The following is a 20554-nucleotide window of genomic DNA, read 5'->3' on the forward strand; positions in this document are numbered from 1 at the left end:
CCAACATGGCTGCCGCCCCCCGCTGGTTGCGGCCGCCCCGCGCCGGCCGTTGCTGGGCATGCTCCCAGAGTGCCCCGCACCAACATGGCGGACGTCTTCACTGGGGTGACTTTAATTCTCGGTTTTCGGTTATAGCCTGCCGGGGCTCGTTTCTCTTCAGCCATCCTTGAGCGCGTGGTGAGGCCGGGGCAAGGCGGGGTGGTGCAGGGGTGAAAAGGGAGAGGGTACGGCAGGCATCCCGGCCGGCTCCCGGCGAGAGGAAGATGGCTGAGGGCGAGCGGCAGACGCCGTCAGGTAGGGCGGTGGGGCCGGTGTGGAGTCGGGGCTCGGGGGCGGTGCTAGGCGTGGGGGCGGGGAAGGGGTGTGGTGTGTGGGGGGCGCCTCAGCGGGGGGAAGCGGGGTTAGGGAGCTGGAGGACCTCGAGGGGCAAACGCTCTTGGGCCCCCGAGAAGGAGCAACAGTTGAGCGGGCCCCCGAGTGAGAAGCTGGGGGGTCGGGAGGGAGGGCAGGATCCCGGGGCTGAAAAAGGGGTGAGTGGGGCGTGACACCGGGATTCGGGGCGCCTGAGCGGTCCTGGGGTTCGGGTGGGCAGAGCTCCGCGGCCAGAAGGGGAGGCCTTTTCCACATCTGGGCTGTTCGGGCTCAAGTCAGCTCTTGAGCTAGTGGGGAAGCACCCCCACCCCCACCCCACGGATGACCCTGCCTTGGGGGTGGGGGCTCGTGCTCCGTGGGGCTTGCCTCGACCCCCTTTGCCAGCCTCCCTCCGCTCCCTGACCTCCCGTTATCACCTCCCTTCTCTTCCCCTCGGGAAAAGGGACTCGAGTTTCAGTGGCTGAGAAGTTATCGAGACAAACTGCCCCTCGGTCGTCTAAACCACTAATTTAAAAAGGCTGATTGTGCAAGGAGACGAGTCACTTTTCTGGCATCATCTTCTATAACTTTTATTTACAGGCTGTGGTTTCTTTTTAGTTAATCTCGAATAACTGGCATGGAGGTGATTGGGCAAGGATCCTCTTAAGAGAGACCGGTTACCTAGGGGAATAGAGGGTGTTTGCTGACCACTCCCCCTGCCCCTCCCTTAAGCTAAGGAGATCTGAAGATAGATGACTTTTACAATTCGGTCAGAGGTGTAAATAGGTTGACCAAACAGCTATTTCAAAACAGCTAGTGTTTTGAAACCATTCTGTATTCCTTCTGCCCTGGCTTGCCTTTTATAATCTCTGGGAAGGTTTCAGGAGGGAGAAATTTTGAAGATCAAAGAGGTATACCCTCGCACCCCCCACCCCTCACCCTCCACACACACACACACACACACACACACAAATTAAAGAACATTGCCAGGGCTTCCCTGGTGGCTCAGATGGTAAAAGAGTCTGCCTGCAGTGCGGGAGACTTGGGTTTGATCCCTGGGTCAGGAAGTTCTCCTGGAGAAGGAAGTGGCAGCCCACTCCAGTACTCTTGCCTGGAAAATCCCATGGACAGAGGAGCCTGGCAGGCTACAGTCCATGGGGTTGCAAAAGAGTTGGACCAAAGAGTTGGGTATGGTCTGTCAAGGCAACTGAAACCAGACATTTATTTTACTTGGTACAGAACTTCTGTGCATATGCCCTTAGGAGTTCTGGTAATGACATCAAAGTATATAAGGCAATCAGAATTATCAGTGAGATAATTATTAGTGAGATAATAGTGTGTCCCTGAAGATGCGTGGGGTGAGAACCTAGGCACTGAGACAGAGGTGGCCTCAGGGAATTCTCTATGTCTGAGAAGATTCAGGTTCCCAGGAGGTGGTCCTTCTTTGAAGTTTGAAACTCAGGATGTTTAGGAACAAGTAGTAGAAGAACTACTTAACTCAGTGTAGTGATAAAAACCTTGGATTTTGGAGTTACATAGACTTGGCTCTACCTGGCAAGCTTCGGCCTCTGTGAGCCTGTTTCCTTGTCTGTTCTTGGCAGGGTTGGTAGTATGTGTTCCCTAGATGATGCAGGCAAATCGTGGGACGTGGTGGCAGTCAGTAAAGGTGGTTTGAGTTGAACATATAGACAGGTTCCCAAATGGTAATATACTCTTTAGGGTTTTTAGGAACATCTCTAAAACCCTGGATATTTCTATCTTATACTGAGATAAGTTGGGGATCCAGCTTCTGCTATGTCACCTTTGTCAGAGAAGGAATAATCTGAGGCTAGAGAAATTGGATCTGACCTCATTGATCATAGTTTCAAGTCTGAAGGCTTGTTTTTTTTTTTTTTTTAATTTGGAATTACACGTTCTGGTGATTGTGTATATATGTTTAATCAGTGATTTGATGCAAGGCTTCCAGGTAGCTTTTCCTCTGAGAACAGGACCCTGTGAAATAATGTCAGGAGGGTTCTTCCCTTGCAGAGAAGAACAGTTCTCTCAGATTTAGAAAAGGGCTCTGTTCCCAAGGATCATTTGCAAATAGATAATTTGAAATGTGGAATACATTTTCCCATAAAAACAATGTGGTTAGGTCACTGGCCTGACCTAAAAAGCTTTTAATTTAGTATCTTACTTGAAATAGCAATTTGCTAATAGTAGGGTCATCAATTTGAGGTTCTGGGAACAGGACTTGCAAAACAGGTGGGCTGAAGGAAAGTTTCTGGTCTCTTTTTTTTGGCCCTGAGTTGAATTTGAATTAGGCAGAGCTTTGCCTTGCTCTCATCCCCCATTCTCGTTAGGTCTCCAGGCCTCCTGGGACATTTCCTTTCCTCAAGGCCACTCCAGGAAGGCTCTAGTCCCGCAGATGTCACATGTTCAAGAACCTACTTAGATCTTTGTTCCCTTTGTTCATGTAACTGGTGTAAGCTAGGTTTTAGGAGGATGGCATTGGGACAGATTGACATTACATTGTGAGTGACTGATAGTCTACTACTCTTCTTGGAAAGTTTTCATTTTCATTTGTTTATTAAAACTTTAATTTTTGAGAGTTTTCATTTTTATTTATTTACATTTTTATTTGGCTGCGTTGGGTCTTAGCTGTGCATGCAGGCTTAGAAGTTGTGGCTTACGGGCTTAATAGCCCTGGGACGTGAGATCTTAGTTCCTCACCAGGGATCAAACCTGCATCACCTGGGTTGGAAGGCAGATTCTTAACCACTGGATCACCAGGGAAGTTTTGAGAGTTTTCATTTTTAAAGGAAGGGTCTTACTAATCTGACACACCACCAATAGTAGATTCAGGCCCACAGCTCCCAACCTACAAAATAGGTGTATTTAAAATTCACAGGTTTTCAGATTTCAGAAGTCAGTGTTCCATAATCAAACAGAAAGATTCATGCAGCAAAACATAAATTCCAGCTAAATGGGATACACACATTACTCTGTTTTTCTTTCCCTAGCTTCTGAAAATATAGAAAATCCATTTAAAATAGTTTATCGTTACAAAAGTATTATAATGCTAGTTTTTAATAGTAATATATAGCTTAGAAAGTGGAAGTCCTTTATAAATCTTATCTCCTAGAGATGACAATTATTAACTTACATGTTTAACTCTTTAGATTTTTCTAAGGAATGAGCTAATAGGTATATGTATTGTTAATGTTAGTATGTAAATAGTTTTTTTTAACAACAGTAAGATTATATCGTATATAGTATGTTATTGAAGTACAGTTGCTAAGTCCTGTCTGCCTCTTTGTGTCACCATGGACTGTAGCACACCAGGCTTCCCTGTCCTTCACTGTCTCCTGGAGTTTGCTCAGATTCGTGTCCGTTGAATTGGTGATACCACCCAGCCATCTCATCCTCTGTCACCCCCTTCTCCTGTCCTCAATCTTTTCCAGCATTAGGGTCTTTTCCAGTGAATCAGCTCTTCCCATTAGGTGACCAAAGTATTGGAGCTTCAGTTTCAGCATCAGTCCTTCCAATGAATATTCAGGATTGATTTCCTTTAGGATTGATGGTTTGATTTCCTTGTAGTCCAGGGGACTCTGAAGAGTCTTCGCTAGCACCACAATTCGAAAGCATCAGTTCTTTGGTGCTCAGCCTTCTTTGTGGTCCAGTGCTCACATGTGTAAGTGACTACTGGAAAAACCATAGCTTTGACTGTACAGACCCTTTGTCGGCAAAGTGATGTCTCTGCTTTTTAATATGCTGTCTAGGTTTGTCATAGCTTTGCTTCCAAGGAGCAAGTGTCTTAATTTCATGGCTGCAGTCACTATCTACAGTGATTTTGGAACCCAGGAAAATAAAATCTGTCACTATTTCCACTTTTTCTCCATCTATTTGCTATGAGATAATGAGACTGGATGCCATGATCTTAGTTTTTTGAATGTTGAGTTTTAAGCCAAGTTTTTCACTCCCCTCTTTTTTTATGCAGATGACACCACTCTAATAGCAGAAAGCGAAGAACTAAAGAGCTTCTTGATGAGGGTAAAAGAGGATTGATTTCAGGATTGATTTCCTTTAGGATTGATGGTTTGATTTTCACTCCCCTCTTTTTTGATTTCCCCCCTTTTTTGATTAAACCTGCATCACCTGGGTTGAAGCTCTTTAGTTCTTCACTTTCTGCCATTAGAGTGGTGTCATCTGTATATCTGAAGTTGTTGATATTTCTCCCAGCAATCTTGATTCCAGCTTGTGATTCTTCCAGCCCAGAATTTCTTTTTATGTACTCCTTTCCCAGTTTTGAACCAGTCTGTTGTTCCATGTTTGGTTTTAACTGTTGCTTCTTGACCTGCATACAGGTTTCTCAAGAGACAGGTAAGGTGGTCTGGTATTCCCATCTCCTTAAGAATTTTCCACAGTTTGTTGTGATCCACTCAAAGGCTTTAGTGTAGTCAGTGAAGTAGAAGTAGATGTTTTTCTGGAATTCCTTTGCTTTTTCTGTGATCCAGTGGATATTGGCAATTTGGTTTCTGGTTCCTCTGCCTTTTCTAAATCCAGCTTGTACGTCTGGAAGTTCTTGTTTTACGTACTGTTGAAACTTAGCTTGAAAGATTTTAAGCATTACCTTGCTAGCATGTGAAATGAGTGCAGTTGTATAGTAGTTTGAACTTTCTTTTGCATTCCCTTTCTTTGGGATTGGAGTGAAAACTGACCTTTTCCAGTCCTGTGGCCACTGCTGAGTTTTCCAATTTTTCTGGCATACTGAGTGCAGTACTTTCACAGCATTATCTTTTAGGATTTGAAATAGCTCAGCTGGAATTTTGTCACCTCCACTAGCTTTGTTTGTAGTAATGCTTCCTAAGGCCAACTTAACTTCACACTCCGAATGTCTGGCTCTAGGTGAGTGACCACACCATCGTGATTATCTGGGTCATGAAGATCTTTTTTGTACAGTTCTTCTGTGTATTCTTGCCACTTCTTAATCTCTTCTGCTTCTGTTAGGTCCTTACTGTTTCTGTCCTTTATTGTGCCCATCTTTGCATGAGATGCTTCCTTGGTACCCAGTTTTTTTTTGAAGAAATATGTAGTCTTTTCCATTCTATTGTTTTCCTCTATTTCTTTGCATTGTTACTTAAGGCTTTCTAATCTCTTCTTTCTATTCGCTTCCCTGGTGGCTCAGAGGTTAAAGCATCTGCCTCTAATGCGGGAGACCTGGGTTCGATCCCTGGGTCAGGAAGATCCCCTGGAGAAGGAAATGGCAACTCACTCCAGTTCTTGCCTGGAGAATCCCATGGACGGAGGAGCCTGGTGGGCTACAGTCCATGGGGTCACAAAGAGTCGACACGACTGAGCGACTTAACTTTCAACTTCAACTTTCTATTCTCTGAAACTCTGCATGCAGTTGAGTATATCTTTCCCTTTCTCCTTTGCCTTTTGTTTCTCTTCTCAGCTATTTGTAAGGAGCAGAACTCTCCATGGCTATCTTCACCCTGGCTCCCAGAGACCTTCCCACTAAAGTACCCTGTGTACTGCCCCTGAGGAGGGAGAGACAGCCAGCTCCCCTGTCACTTCTTTCCCTAGCTTCTAGACAGTTCTGGCTCCAAAAGCAAGAAGGGGCAAGAGCTCACAGCCCCACCCCAACCTATAAATCAGCATATCACATGGAGAGGAGGTTACCACATGGAAACCTAGGCCAAGGAGGTTGTTGTTTAGTTGCTAAGTCATGTCCGACTCTTTGCGGCCCTGTAGACTGTAGCGTGCTAGGCTCCTCTGTCCATGGGATTTCCCAGGCAAGAATACTGGAGTGGGTTGCCATTTCCTACTCCAGGGGAATCTTCCTGACCCAGGGGTTGAACTTGTATCCTGTTTTGGCAGACGGATTCTTTACCATCTGAGTCTGCAGGGAAGCCCCAGGCCAGAGAGGTGGCTGAGCCTAAAACACCAGGGAACTGGGGTCCCAGCCAGCTTTCTGCACTAAAATTTCTCTCCTCATTCAACCACTTTGCCTTCTTGCATTTCTTTTTCTTTGGGATGCATTTGGTCACCACCTCCTGTACAGTGTTACCAACCTTTGTCCATAGTTCCTCAGGCACTCTGTCTTCCAGATTAATCTGTTGAATCTATCCACTACCTCCACTGTGTAATCATAAGGGATTTGATTTAGGTCATACGTAAATGGTCTAGTGGTGTTCCCTTCTTTCTTCAATTTAAGTCTGAATTTTGCAATAAGGAGTTCATGATCTGAGTCACATTCAGCTCCAGGTCTTCTTTTTGCTGACTGTTTAGAGCTTCTCCATCTTTGGCTGCAAAGAATATAATCAGTCTGATTTCGGTGTTGACCATCTGGTGATGTCCATGTGTACAGTCATCTCTAGTGTTGTTGGAAGAGAGTTTGCTATGACTAGTGTGTTCTCTTGGCAAAACTCTGTTAGGCTTTGCTCTGCTTCCTTTTGCATTCCTAGGCCAAACTTGCCTATTACTCCAATTATCTCTTGACTTCCTGCTTTTGCATTCTAGTCCCCTGTGATGAAAAGGACATCTTTTTTTGGTGTTAGTTCTAGAAGGTTTTGTAGGTCTTCATAGAACTGTTCATCTTCTTTGGCATTTGGGGTTAGGGCATAGACTTGGATTACTGTGATGTTGAATGGTACAGTTTTATTTCTTCACATTAATATTTAGGCTGTTTTTCTCATGTCAGTAATTTAGATTTTATTCTTTTCAAAAAGCCAGGAAGATTTCCATCATGTGGGCATATCATTATTAACCTATCACCTTATTGATTGATAGTTGGGTTGTTTCTGGTTTTTTCGATGTAGTAAGCACTTTTATATATGTCTTTGTCTATTTCTTTGGGCACATCTGTAGAGTTGATTCCTACTGTTGGCTTAGTGGGTATAGTTTTACTTCAAGAGATAGCGCTGAGTTGCCCCCTCAGCAGAATCTACCATCTAAGGCTCTACCAGCAGTGCAGGAGCATTCCTCTCTCCCCATCCCCAATCAGTGCCAGATGTTTTTAATCTGCTGACCTGATTTAGAAAAGCAGTCTCATCTGATTTCCATTTCATTGATTATTCGGGATGTTGGTAACTTTAACATTTTGTTTATTGGCCATTTTTCTTCTTCTTCTTTGAGTTTCCTGTTTATGTCTAAAAGGTCAACTTGGCTTTACTTTTCTAACCTTTCTGCCTGGCTGGAGAGCAGGAGGAGAGAGCATGGCAGAGCCACTGGACATATCAGTTGTTGAGGGCACTGCCAGCACTGCCCAGCTTCTTGCAGACAGAGTAAGGAGAGACAGGAAGCCAGTGAGTTTGGCTTAACAAGCCAATACTTAATCCTGGGAGTACATGTCTGTTTATGCAAGGGCTTGGGTGTTGGTTTAAAAGTGTGTGCGTGCGTGTGCGTGCGTGTGTGTGTGTGTGTGTGTGTGTTGGGAGGGGAGGATTTTATCTGATTGCTTTCTCATTTTCTTTGTCAAGATTCTTCAGAGGATGCCCCTCCCACCACTCAGAACTTCATCATTCCAAAGAAAGAGATCCACACTGTTCCAGATATGGGCAAATGGAAGCGTTCTCAGGTACCAGTGGTGTCTGCACTGTGGATTCAGGCCTGGCATGAGAGACTTGGGCTTTTTCAAAGTGGTTTTCTAGGCTGGGGTGGGGCTGTGAGCTATTGCCCCTTCTCGCTTTTGGAGCCAGAACTGTCTAGAAGCTAGGGAAAGAAGTGACAGGGGAGCTGGCTGTCTCTCCCTGCTCAGGGGCAGTACACAGGGTACTTTAGTGGGAAGGTCTCTGGGAGCCAGGGTGAAGATAGCCATCAGAGTTCTGCTCCTGGCTCTTGTAAGCCCTTGCCCCTTGGATGTTACTGTACTGACTGCACATCTGAAATGGTAGAGTGGATCCCTTTGATGCTTGGTTGCAAGTAATAGCAGGTCTGGGAATCAGCATATCACATGGAGAGGAGGTTACCACATGGAAACCTAGGCCAAGGAGGTTGTTGTTGTTTAGTTGCTAAGTCATGTCTGACTCTCTTGCAGCCCTGTAGGTTCCTCTGTCCATGGGATTTCCCAGGCAAGAATACTGGAGTGGGTTGCCATTTCCTACTCCAGAGGAATCTTCCTGACCCAGGGGTTGAACTTGTATCCTGCTTTGGCAGACGGATTCTTTACCATCTGAGTCTGCAGGGAAGCCCCAGGCCAGAGAGGTGGCTGAGCCTAAAACACCAGGGAACTGGGGTCCCAGCCAGCTTTCTGCACTTCATCCCCAGGGTAGGCAGAAGATAACAGCTTGTACCTGCCAGGCTTCTGGTACAGGCTGTGGAGAAGACTGGGACTATGAAAAAGAAAGCCAATTTCAAGTTCTCAGGAATGGCCTTGGGTCCAGCTGCTTTCAGTTGCCTGTACTTGGTCTGGGCAGGTGGGGCGGGGAGTGTTGCTTGTGCAGAAGGGTGGCCGGGGGTCCTGGCGAGCTTGGCAGGTTCTCTGTGAGGAGTCTGCTGTGTTGACCTTGAGCCCAAGCCCTACTGCTGCCGTGTCCTGGCCTCTCTGGGGCTGTGGGCACATAAGCCTGCCTGGCTCCTCTTTCATAAGCCTGCCCTTTGAATATCAGGGGATGGTTATCATGTCTTTTCTGAGTTGTCTGCTCCCCCAAGTCTTCACCAGGATAAACACCTTAGTCCCTTAGCTTTTCAAAGATGTGGCTCTAGGCCTTTCATCATCTTGTTTGCTGTCCCTCGGAGTTTACCAACCTCAGCACTGTTGACCATGATAGATAATCCTTTGTCACAGGGGCTGTCCTGTGCACTGTAGGGTGCTTTGTAACACCCCAGCCTCTCTCTGCTCCATGCCGGTAGCAGCCCTCCTGCTTACCACAGCCAAGAGCGTCTCCAAGCACGTGGGAAGTGTCCTGGGAGCCATCGTGTCCAGGTTGAGGCCCACCGTTCTCTTCCTGAACCTGCAGGGTTGTCTGAATCCAAACATGGCTGTAGTTTCTTGCTTTCCCCTAGATGTTTTCCAAAAAAGACGGGGTATTTATAATGTGTCAGGTACTTTAGCTCATTTAATTATGACAGAAAACCTGGGAGGTGGACTCTGAGGTCATCTCCATTTTGAAAGTGAGAAAACTGAGGCCAGGAGGTGAAGACGTTTAGCCTGGTGGCACAGTCACTGGTTGAGGTGAGATTCCAGAGAGTCACCCCCATGACTTGGGGCCCCGTGGGCTGAGCTGCTGGGCTCCAGGCCACAGGTTGGCAGCCTAACCTGACCCTTCTGTTTTTGTAAGTAAAGTTTTATTGGAAAACAGCTCTGCTCATTTAATTTACATGTAGTTTGTGATTACTTTCATTCTGTAAGAGCAGAGTTGAGAATTTGTGAACTGGAACATGTGGCCCTTGGAGCCTAAAATATTGACTCTCTGGTGCTTTGCGAGTGGTTTGCCAGCCCTGCTCTAGGCACCCACACTTTTTGGGAAGTGTGTTTTGATTGATACCTGATGGAAGTCTTTTACTTGCTCTGAAGCTCATCGATCGAATGTGTGAAACTGCTGCGGCCAGACAAGGGGCTGTGTGTCGACCATAGCGCTTCACCTGGTGGCAGGCAGGGTGCAGTGGCCAGGAGCTTGGGTTTGGGGCCAGAGCTGGGGCTGGAACCTCAGGGCTGCCTTGTTCTCTTCTTGTGACTTAGGCACAGTGCCTAACCGGGCCAAGCCTCCGTTTCCTCTACTATAAAATGGGGTTCGTTGGGGGCTCAAATGATGGAAAGCCAGAAAAGCGTGTGGCCCAGTGCTCACGGGTGTGCAGTGAGCTCACGGGTGTGCAGTGAGCTTTACAGAGCCGTAGGCATGACAGTTACTGCTGATGGTTGGGAAGAGACTTCACACAGTCATGTTCACAAGTCTTAGTCTCCGAGAGTCCCGGAGCCATGTGGGAACAGTGACCGTGGCAGCGACATGCCCTCGTGCGGCTGCTTCTCCTTGCATCCTGGTGTGCTTCGCAGGAACGGTTGTGAGCACTGGCGCAGTCAGGACAAGGACTCAGGCTTTCCCTGGGCTGGGGGTGTTGCTGTGGCTGATGTAGTGGGCCCGCCCTGTGACCTGCACTTCGGCCTGCAGCCATTCCATAGGCCGCTGTAGGAATGTTCCCTTCCAGACCCTGAGCAGTCACCTCTCAGGGCTTACCTTGGCTTGCTGTGGCCACCCAAACATCGGGGTTTTTTTGGGGCAGGGGGGGCATGCCATGCGAGATCTTAGTTCCCTGACCAGGGATCAAACCCATGCCCCCTGCAGGCATTGGGAGCATAGAGTCTAAACCACTAGGCTGCCAAGGAAGACCCCCCACTGGCATCTTTAAGGCTTGGATAAAGAAGAAGAAAGGAAGGAAGAGGCGAGAGGGATGAAGAAGAAATAAGACCACGTGGAAGTTGCTAGTGCCCAAGAACTGCCTCTCCAGAGGCCTGTGCCTCAGCGGTTTCTTAACCGTGTGCCGGCTGTAACCTGCAGCCCAAGGGAAGAGGGTGCCCCACTGGAAGCTGGGGATGGGGGTGCTGGGAGACCTGGCCATGGCTGGAAAACAGTTTCATCTCCTGCGGGCAGGGTGTCTGCACACAGGCACATAGCTGGTCTGCCTGTTGGGGGAAACATCTGGAGAGTTCCCAGGGGACGGACCCCTGGTATAGTATAATGATGGAGCACTCCCCACTCTGCTCTGGAGTTTGGCTAGCTGGGTCCTAGCTCCGTGTCCAGTGAGATCTTGGTCTTGGGAGTCACTTCCCCTGAAGCCGTGGTGTCCTTGTGTGTAAAATGAGGACAGTGGTGGGGTTGTTGTGCAGAGAAGCAACCAGCAGTAGCGCGTGCACAGTAGACTGGCTAGAGGCCTAGGTGTCACTGTGGCCTTGGCCAGCCCACGGTTTTGGGTGAAGGTCAGGGTGGGGTATTTGGCATTGTCTTTGCACTCTCCTGCTATCAGGTGGGGAGCCGGGGAGCCGGGGGCAGCCTGGAGCTCTCTGGTAGCTGGGCAGAGCTGGGGGCTGGCTGGGTGTAGACGGTGGAGGTCTGACACCTCCACGTCCTCATTCCCCTCTCTGTTTGGCAGGCGTACGCTGACTACATCGGATTCATCCTCACCCTCAACGAAGGTGTGAAGGGGAAGAAGCTGAGCTTTGAGTACAAGGTCTCCGAGGTAGGCCTGGTCGGGTTGGGCCCTTTCCCAAAACAGCTCCCAGAGCCTGCAGTGGGACCAGTGGGCCAGGTGCAGACAATACCATCACCCAGACACATGTGCAGTTCACACTGTTGACACTGAACTATTTCTAATTTTTAAAAAAGTCTGTATAGATGTGTATCTATAGAATTGGGACCAAGGTATACAAGCTGTTTTATAGCCTGCTTTTTTGGAGTGGGGGCAAGCCTTGTAGCTTGTGGGATCTTAGTTCCCTGATGAGGGATTGAACCCCAGGTGCTGGCATTGGAAGCTTGGAGTTCTAACCACTGGACTGCCAGGGAGTTCCCCAGCCTGCACTTTTGTTAACTGGTGTTTCATGTAATTTTTAAATTACAAATGATCACGAAAGAAGTAAACATGCCAACTGAAGAGATTACTGTTAGAAACACGTGTAGCACTAACAAAAAAGCTTGCCCTCACCCTGTATTCCATGGAAAAGGCAATGGCACCCCACTCCAGTACTCTTGTCTGGAAAATCCCATGGACGGAGGAGCCTGGTAGGCTCCAGTCCGTGGGGTTGCTAAGAGTTGGACGCGACCGAGCAACTTCACTTTGACTTTTCACTTTCATGCATTGGAGAAGTAATTGGCAACCCACTCAAGTGTTCTTGCCCTGGAGAATCCCAGGGGCGGGGGAGCCTGGTGGGCTGCCATCTGTGGGGTCGCAGAATCGGACATGACTGAAGTGACACAGCAGCAGCAGCACCCTATATTCCTCCCCATAACTGATTCCTGGGGACAGCCCCCTATTAACAGTGTGGGGGCTGTCACCCAGACCTGCCCCGGGAGCTCCTCTGCCCTTGAGCTGTGCCCTCACTGGTTTAAACAGCCCCCAACTTAGACTTTGAGGTCATTTCCCCAAACACTGCTGCTCTGAATGCCCTTGCACATAGGTCTGTGTGGGCATTCTTTCCTAAAGTTTCATTCCTAGAGATGGCGATGCTGAGTTGAAGGGTGCACACTGCTTGGTGGGGGCTCTTTGGCTGTGTTTCAAACACAGGCTTATTTATGGAGGGAGGGCAGGAGTTGTGGGGAAGCTCCTACCCGTAGAAGGTGTGGTCTCTCCAGTTGCTGGCTCTTGCTGTACTCCCACCTCCCAGCTCTGGGTCCCGGGCCTCCAGGGGCCTCCGGAGGTCTTGTTCCAGGCAGCCTAGCACTCCCTTGATCTTTCTCTTATCTCAGACCTCAGGTCCGAGCAGCCTCTCAATGGCTTGGCCACCCAGCTCTCTAGCCTTAGCTTTGGCCTGTTGGGGACGGCCTGGCCCTGGCTTGGCTGTCTGTCCACCTGCCGTAAGGCTGGCATAAGCCTCATGCTCCTGGCCGCTGACTGGCCGCTGGGTGGCCGAGGTCCTGTGGGACGCCAGACCTGTGTTGGAGATTGACAGCCTTCAAGAGAAGGGAGCTGATCCACCAATGACTTGTTGGTTCCTCTTGGGCCTGGTCACTGCTCTGGAGCTTTGACTGTGGGGAGAGAGGGCGCCTCCTTGAGCCTGTGGTAAGGAACGCTGAGCTGTGCTCAGTGGGCTGGGGAATGTGGCGGGGGGAGGCTAATTAAAGGAGAGAATTGTAATTACCCCAGCAGATCCTGAGCCGCCAAGTCTCTCTCAGGTCCCTTAATTAGCCCTGAGACTTTGATGGTAGCTGTCTATACCAGCCAGGCGTTGTCTTAGTGCAGAGGCTGTTCTTTAGGCAGGATTGCAGCCTGCTTGAGTGCTGGGGTTCTAGAGTCAAGCTGACCAGGTTTTGATAACCTCTCACTTCTGAGCTGGATGGCCTTGTCCCCTCTGACACGCCATCCCCTCCTCTGTCGATTGGGAAGATCCGCAGGCCTACTTGTGGCCCCTGGGGAGCATTCACTGTGATCCTGCGTGTAGGTGTATTTTTTTGGCACCGTGCCTGGCATGTACTAGATGGCATTATCATTTATTAGCCATTGTTATCATTAGCTGTTTTTCAGTTTCCAGTAACATTGTTGTTGCTTCACTTGGGGCTCTTCCTGAGCTGGGTTCATCCTCACAGCCTCATCTTGCGAGATGGCTAGCGTGGTCTCCAGGGGTCTCCCAGCTGCTGCCCACAGCTGACGGGCGGCTAAAGGCACCACACCCAGCATGCGGCCTCCTGTGCCGCCCAGGGCAGCTGCCTGCCTCCGCTGCTGCTGCTTGCTCCTGGCTCTTGGTGCAGGGGATGCAGCTGCTGCTGGGGAAAGGGCCGAGGGGCCTGGGATCGGCGTCCAGACCACCTGCAGCAAAGGGAGCAGGCAAGGGCCATGGGGTGGGATTGTCTAGACCCGTGTTTAGAAGGCTCTCCTTCTTTTTGGAATTGTCCAATTTTGGGGAGGGGGGTTAAAATTTTTTAAAAAGGTTTTTTTCTTTTTTTGTAAAATAAAGCTGACAGTAGATAGGAGGCTTACATTTTGCTGTAGTTCTGTGTGATTTTTAAAATGAAGGCAGAATTTTAAATCGACAAGTAAAATTGTACTGGTCCATGAAATCCAAAAAGGACTCTGGTCCAAGGAGAAAGAAGGTGGCTCCAATGATTCTCCATGCTTCCTAGGGGTCTCAGCCCACAACTCCTTCCCCTCCAGCCCCTCTCCCCTAGCCAGTCGAACAGTAGAGGCAGCCCCTAAACTCAGAAAGCCCTCTCCAGGAGGACCTGGGAGCCTCTAATTATTCATTGGCCCAGCTGAGCTGGCAGCTGGGGCCTGGCTCCTGCCTGCCTCTGAGCACCTTCTTTGTCCCATTCGGTGGGTGACCAGTAGTCTGGTGCCTTGTGGGGCCACCCGTCCTCAGAAATCTCAGTGGCTTTGTGGGGCCAGGTTTTCTGGGAGCCTGTCAACTCTTCCTGGTGACCTAGTTCTTCACAGCGCCAGACAGTGGCAGTGCTTTGGGTCATGTTTCAGCAATGCAGCTTTGTGTTATCCTGGCCCTGTGTAAGGGAACTTACTCCTCTTACAGGTAACTTTCCTCTCCTCCCAGGCCCCAAGCGTGGGTAAGGGAGGGCAGCACCGGGGCCACCGTCATGCTGTTTGTGTGGACTGCCGTGCGGTCCATGCCTCCTGGAGCTGCAGTGCGGTGGGGAGGGGGTGCCTTTACTCCCACATACTCCATTAGCTCAAGCCTGCCGTTTCCCTCCGTACAAATACATGCTCAGCTCCTGGGGCTGTTTCTCTCTGTGGGCTCAGCAATGTCATACCTGACTGTGCCTTACCCTCTGGGTCACAACTGTTCCATGGGTGGCCCCTTGCGAATTCCTACCAGCGTGGAACTCCCAGAGACGTCTCCTCAGCCCATTTGTGCTCGGCGGACTCAGGCAGGGTCTGCTTCTGGGCAGGACCCCCCTCCAAGGCCACCTGCCTCCACGTGTCCCCGCGCCGTGCTCCCTGAGCCTCCCGTACCTTTGTCCTGGCTCATTTCACGTGCTGGATCTGGAGCAGGCACCTTCGGAGCCACCCTCACAGACTTGTGCTGGAGAGAGACAGCCTCACCTGATTGCTTCGTTGAGTTACTCAGTGTTCAGTGTGCTAACACGGCCTGGCCTGGCACACTGATCCCACTGCTTAAAGCCTGCTCCGTGGGAGAGAGAGAGCTGAGAGATAAGAGCTGGGTCTTAGCCACCACTGCCCACACGCGGACCTGTGGCCCCAGCTTTCCACAAAGGGAACAAGTGGAATAGCCCAAACGTTTAGCGGTGAGGGAGTGGGTAAATAATCACAGTGCATTGGCACAGTGCAATGTCAGTTGCTCGTAAGAGACTTGCACAAAGGTCACGTTTCTGTGCTGCTTGGAATGAGGGTTGTGAGGGAGCTGATCAGACTACAAAGTAGCGTGTGCCCCGAGACCCCGTTTGAGGGTCTGTGTGTGTGTGTAGATGTTGTACCCCGTCACCCTGTGCCAGACACCGCGCTGGTGTGCTTCATGGGTTGTCATTTAGGCCTCCAGGCGGCCCTCAGAGTTATTTACCCATTTTTATGCCCATCTTTGAGACGAGCAAACAGGCTCAGAGAGTTGAAGTTACTTGATCAAGGTTTTGCAGCAAATGATGTTTAACTGGGATTTGTTTATAAAACATTCGTTTTATTTTTGTGGTTCTGGGTCTCGATTGCAGCCCAGGACTCTTCCTGGTTGTGGCGTGTGCGCTTAGCTGCACCACAGCTTGTGGGCGCTTAGTCCCCAGATCAGGAATTGAGCCCACATCCCCTAAATCTGAAGACAGATTCTTAACCACTGGGCCACCAGGGAGGTCCCTTAGCTGGGATATAAATCCAGGTCCAGCTGCCTTCAAAATTCTAACCGTGATAAGCAGTGAAAAACACTGTAAAATGATGATATGGAAGAGTATGTTAAAATGTTAAGACAGACTCCCCTGCTATCTGAAAGTAAGAGTGTTTCTGTGAAACATTTTGTGAGCAGAAGTGGTGCAAAGGGAAAATCCTTTGCACTGAAAATCCTCTTCAGGTTTCTTTTGGTTAGCAAGAACCATTGCTACTGTAGGACTTCAGTCAGAGTGAAGTGGTGGAAAGTGAACTTACAACAAGCAGGGGATACCTTGTGGTATTGATTTCTGGGTGACAGGATTACCCGTCACCTTTGTTTCTTTCCTTTTTACGTTTCTCTTTTCAGTGATGAGCAGATATTGTGCTCTAAACAGAAGACCTCGATAAATGCAGTAAGGAAAGTCAGGGCTGCTGCTCACACTTGTCCAGCAGCTGCCCCCGCCCCTGGCCCCCGCCCCCGGGCAGGCTAGCTGGAGAAGCTGGGTGTGGGAGCCGTGCCTGTCCCTCAGCCTTGTGCCGGGCCCTTTCTGGAAGGCTCACTGTTCCCTTGGCCCCTCCTTCACACTCAGGAGGGTTGGGAAGAAAGGGGGACAGCAGGGAGGTGCCAGTGGTGTGAGGCCTGGTGGTCACTGTCCAGCAGCCATTGGGGCTTCCCTCTGTGGCTCTAGCATGGGGCCACTAGTCACGGTGTCTGGGCCCCCTCTATTTGCCTCCACAGGCCATTGAGAAACTGGTCGCTCTTCTCAACACGCTGGACAGGTGGATCGATGAGACCCCTCCAGTGGACCAGCCCTCTAGATTTGGGAACAAGGCCTACAGGACCTGGTATGCCAAACTTGACCAGGTGAGGCTGCCGCAGGATGGGCTTGGGGGCCGGGGGGGATTGGGGGGAAGCGTTCAGATATCAGCACTGGGGAGTTTGTTGAAACGGCAGTTCTGTTCCCTGAAAGTACAAATGCGTTTACCCTCTGCCCCAGCTGTCCTCTGGGAATCACCACGTGGCTGCGCAGCCCTCTGCACAGGGTTGTTCGTAGGTGATTGTGTGTAGCAGCAGACTGAGACGGCCCACGTGTCCATCTGCAGTTTATTATCAGTTGAATAAGCTAATAAGGCCTCCCCGGGAGTACCATGCAGCTCTAACAAAGAACAGGGAGGCGACTCAGGAACTCGGGGGAAGGGACTGCGACTTCCAGTGGTCCCTCCCTCAGTATCTGTGGGGGATTGCGTCCAGGGTCCCCCATAGATACTCCCTTGTATGAGATGATGAGGGTCCGTTGGTCCTCTGTGTCCATGGGTTCTCCATCAGTGGGTCCAAAGGGCTGACTACCCTGTTAGAGGGGAGGCAAGGTGTGATGCGCATGGCAAGCTGCCTTTTGTTAAGAAAGAGGAGACACGAGAAAGGTCTGTTTGTATTTCTCGGTGTGTACTGGAAGGATGAGAAAGGTCTGTTTGTATTTCTCAGTGTGTACTGGAAGGATACAGAGGAGGCAAATAAAGTGGTGGTTGCCTTTGGGGCATTGGAGAGGGGTGGATGGAGAGGAGAGAAGGGTGGAGTAAGATTTCTGAGTACATCCCTCCTACAGTGTATTCATTTTTGAGTCAAGCAAAGGTAATATTTGTTCAAAGCAAACAAAAAAATGCAGAGTAGCCACCCTATCCCATAGGTCTGTAGGTCTGGGGTGGGGCCTGGGGATCCAGATTTTCACCAGGTCTCCAGGAGATTCTCATGCCGGGTATTTACAGACTGAAGCTAAAGAAACTTGGGTGCTAATGTCTTGTCCCGGTGTTTTCACATGATGGAACAGGGGGAAGTACCAAGGACCCAGCAAAATGCTGTCCTTGTGTAAGAGTGACCTGGGGCTGCCTCTGGGTGCTAAGGTAGCACATGGCTTATTTTTTTAGTTGAGTTGTAACGTAAAGAAAGCTGACAAGTCATGGTTATACAGCTTGATAGATCTTAACCTGTTTTTAACCTTGCATCCACCACCCGTATCAAGCCATGGAACATTTCAGCACTTCCCCAGTGCCCTTGTGCCCCTTTCTAGTTGATATCCCCCAGATTTTTCTCACTGCTCCCCTATAGATTGATTTTGCCTGCTTTTGAACTTCGTGTGTTTGGCTTCTTTTGCTCAACTTTGTGATTCACCTGTGGTGTGTGGAACAGTGCACCTTCTTCCTTGCTGCGTAGTATTCCAGTGTATGACCATAGCATAGGTTGTTATCTGTTGTGCTGCTGATGGACAGTTTAGTTGTGGGATGTTTCCACGTTTTGGCTGTTATAAATGATACTGCCGTGAACATCCTTGCATATGTCTTTGGTGAACATCGGGCACAAACTCCCTTGCTGGGAGTATGAAGAGGGAGGACATCTCTGGGGATGTCAGTGCGTTACTCGATGGGAAAGTCAAATAGCTTCTTTTCAGGTCCCTCTCCTCTTGTCCCCAGAGCTGTGTCCTCTGGAGGGAGGGTCAGCAGATGAAAAGCCCCACCCCAGGGTGGTCTTTGTTGTGTAGAAATAAACGCTCTCCCATCTCTTCCTTCTGTGGGAGTTGGGATATCATGCCGAGATGCTGCCTCTGGGCACCTGCCCAATCTGCTGCTGCCACTGTGTGTCTCTTGTGTTACCAGGAAGCAGAAAACTTGGTGGCCACGGTGGTCCCCACCAACCTGGCAGCTGCTGTGCCCGAGGTGGCTGTTTACCTAAAGGAATCCGTGGGGAACTCCACACGCATCGACTATGGCACAGGTACCTGTGACCCCTGGCGGCGCCTCTTGGCTTCACTGCGGTTCTTTCTTGGACTGCCTCCTCTTTGCTCTGGGTTGTGTGGGATGAGGGAGCCCTGAGCAGGCAGCCCTGAGCAGTCATCCCTGTGGTGCAGTCGGTGTAGGGAAGCCGGCTGCTCCGACTTGGTCCACCAGGGGGAGCCGGTGCCACACATGCGGTGGCCTCAAGCACAGAGCTGATTTCTGTTCCTTGTAAAATGGCCTGACTGTGAGCTTATCACCATCCCCAAACTGACAGCTTACTGAGCACTTACTATATCCCAAAACAGCACTTACAGAAACCCTGAGAACTGAAAGAGCCTAGCAGTCTCTAGCAGTGCTGTGGGGCATTACTCTCAGCCACAGTGGCCATTAGAGGGAGCGCTGTGGCACCTTAAAAAAAAAGAGGGTTTCTCTATTCTGTAGGTCGGGGTGGCTGGGGAGGGCCCCTGCTTTGATAGGCCTGTCTTGCCTTGCCTTGCCTTTCTTCACTGAAGCAGGCAAATGCAGGAGCTGCTGCTCTCTTGGGCCCTTCCCTTGCCTCTAGAGGAGCCCAGGCCAGAGGGGCAGGCCTGGAGAAGGGCCCCCTTGGACCTGGGTCCTGGGAAAGTTTTGTCGTCTACTCCCCTGATGCTGAGGAACAGGCTTATTATCAAGTGAGACTTTCAGGGGCGGAGCTTTGACTGTGACCAAGCAACCTGTAGGGGAGAGGGACCAGGTCAGCAGGGACTGGGTCTTTCTTCCACTCTCAGACGCTCCTTGTTGTCCAGGGGTGATGACTGCCCCTGTGTGGTGGTGGCTTGAACTCTAGCTGGTCATGATCCCAAACTGTGCAGCTGAAAGTAGCAGCTCATAAGCATTCCAGGCCCTGGGAGGGGCCCACAGAATCATAAACTATCAAATAAGGGCAGAGACTTTTGACTCTGTCCCGTTAGTGCCTGACCTGGACCGTGACTGCTCCTATAGTAGGTTCTCAATAAACAGGGTCGAATTGATGAGTGAGTTAAGCCTCCCAAGTGAAATGTGAATGCCTATGTAAGAATCGCCAGCCTAGGCCTTTAGGAGTAGAATTATAGTACTGGTGGTTCTTAAAGGGACCCTGGTCTTTCTGGATGGGGAAGAGGTCCCTTTACCTCCATGTTGACCTCCTGCCTTAGATGGGAAGTTATTGGTGATTTGGACTCTGGTGAGGCTGAGAACAGTCCTACTCCTTCTGGAAGATTGTCAACCTCGGCTGTTTTTTCTCTCCCAGGACATGAAGCAGCCTTTGCTGCTTTCCTCTGCTGTCTCTGCAAGATCGGGGTGCTGCGGGTAGATGACCAAATAGCCATTGTCTTCAAGGTGTTCAATCGGTGAGTGAGCCAGGCGGGAAGGATGGCTGCCGGTGGTAGGAGAGGTGGGGGTGGGGTGGGGGGGGTGGGTCTCTTTCCTCCTTGTTGCTGTCAGACTGGGGACAGGGGCCTGGCAGGAGCTCCTGCGTGGCTGTGGGTTCTCTTGTTCTGTCCTAATCAAGCCATGACTGTGAACAGGGTGTCCAAGACTCCTCCTTCTGAGAGCTTCAGATTCAAGTAAAACTCAGTGAAGGGAAAGTTACCTAACGGCTGCTGACGCTTCTGTGGCATTTATCACGTAGAGGTTCTTTCTAAGCACCTTACATGCAAGTCTTCTAATTCTCATGACCGCCCGAGGAAGTAGCAACTGTCATTTTCATTTTACAGATGAGGAAACTGAGGCATAGAGAAATCAGGTGTCTTCACTGAGGTCACGGCCAGCTGAACCCAGGCAGGCAGGCAGGCTCTGACCGGTTCCCCTCGCCACCCAGGCCACCTCCCTGTGCATAGGCGTGTCTCAGTCACCCGAGGGCGTTGACACGTCCCCGCTGGGCCCAACTCAGGTGCTGCAGAAGCTGCAGCTCTAGGGCAGTTCCTGAAGGAGTCTAATGGGTGAGAAGCTGCAGCTCCTGCCC

At 50.1% G+C, this 20554-nt stretch overlaps 1 protein-coding gene across 2 annotated transcripts in view; it reads left to right on the forward strand.

The window, feature by feature from the left end:
• Positions 1–20554, forward strand: part of PTPA (protein phosphatase 2 phosphatase activator) — a 32907-nt gene that overhangs the window by 1195 nt on the left and 11158 nt on the right. The window contains exons 1-6 of one of the 2 annotated variants that reach the window (XM_061433795.1): positions 4–294; positions 7818–7915; positions 11425–11511; positions 16544–16669; positions 18454–18571; positions 19841–19940. In XM_061433795.1, the coding sequence (XP_061289779.1) occupies positions 264–294; positions 7818–7915; positions 11425–11511; positions 16544–16669; positions 18454–18571; positions 19841–19940 (560 nt within the window). In that variant the 5' untranslated portion in view covers positions 4–263. Of the gene's footprint in view, positions 1–3; positions 295–7817; positions 7916–11424; positions 11512–16543; positions 16670–18453; positions 18572–19840; positions 19941–20554 lie in introns of those variants that run through there. The other variant, XM_061433794.1, reaches the window with a different exon arrangement.

The sequence above is a fragment of the Bos javanicus genome, chromosome 11 (genome assembly GCF_032452875.1).
Source record: "Bos javanicus breed banteng chromosome 11, ARS-OSU_banteng_1.0, whole genome shotgun sequence".
NCBI classification, from domain to species: domain Eukaryota; kingdom Metazoa; phylum Chordata; class Mammalia; order Artiodactyla; family Bovidae; genus Bos; species Bos javanicus.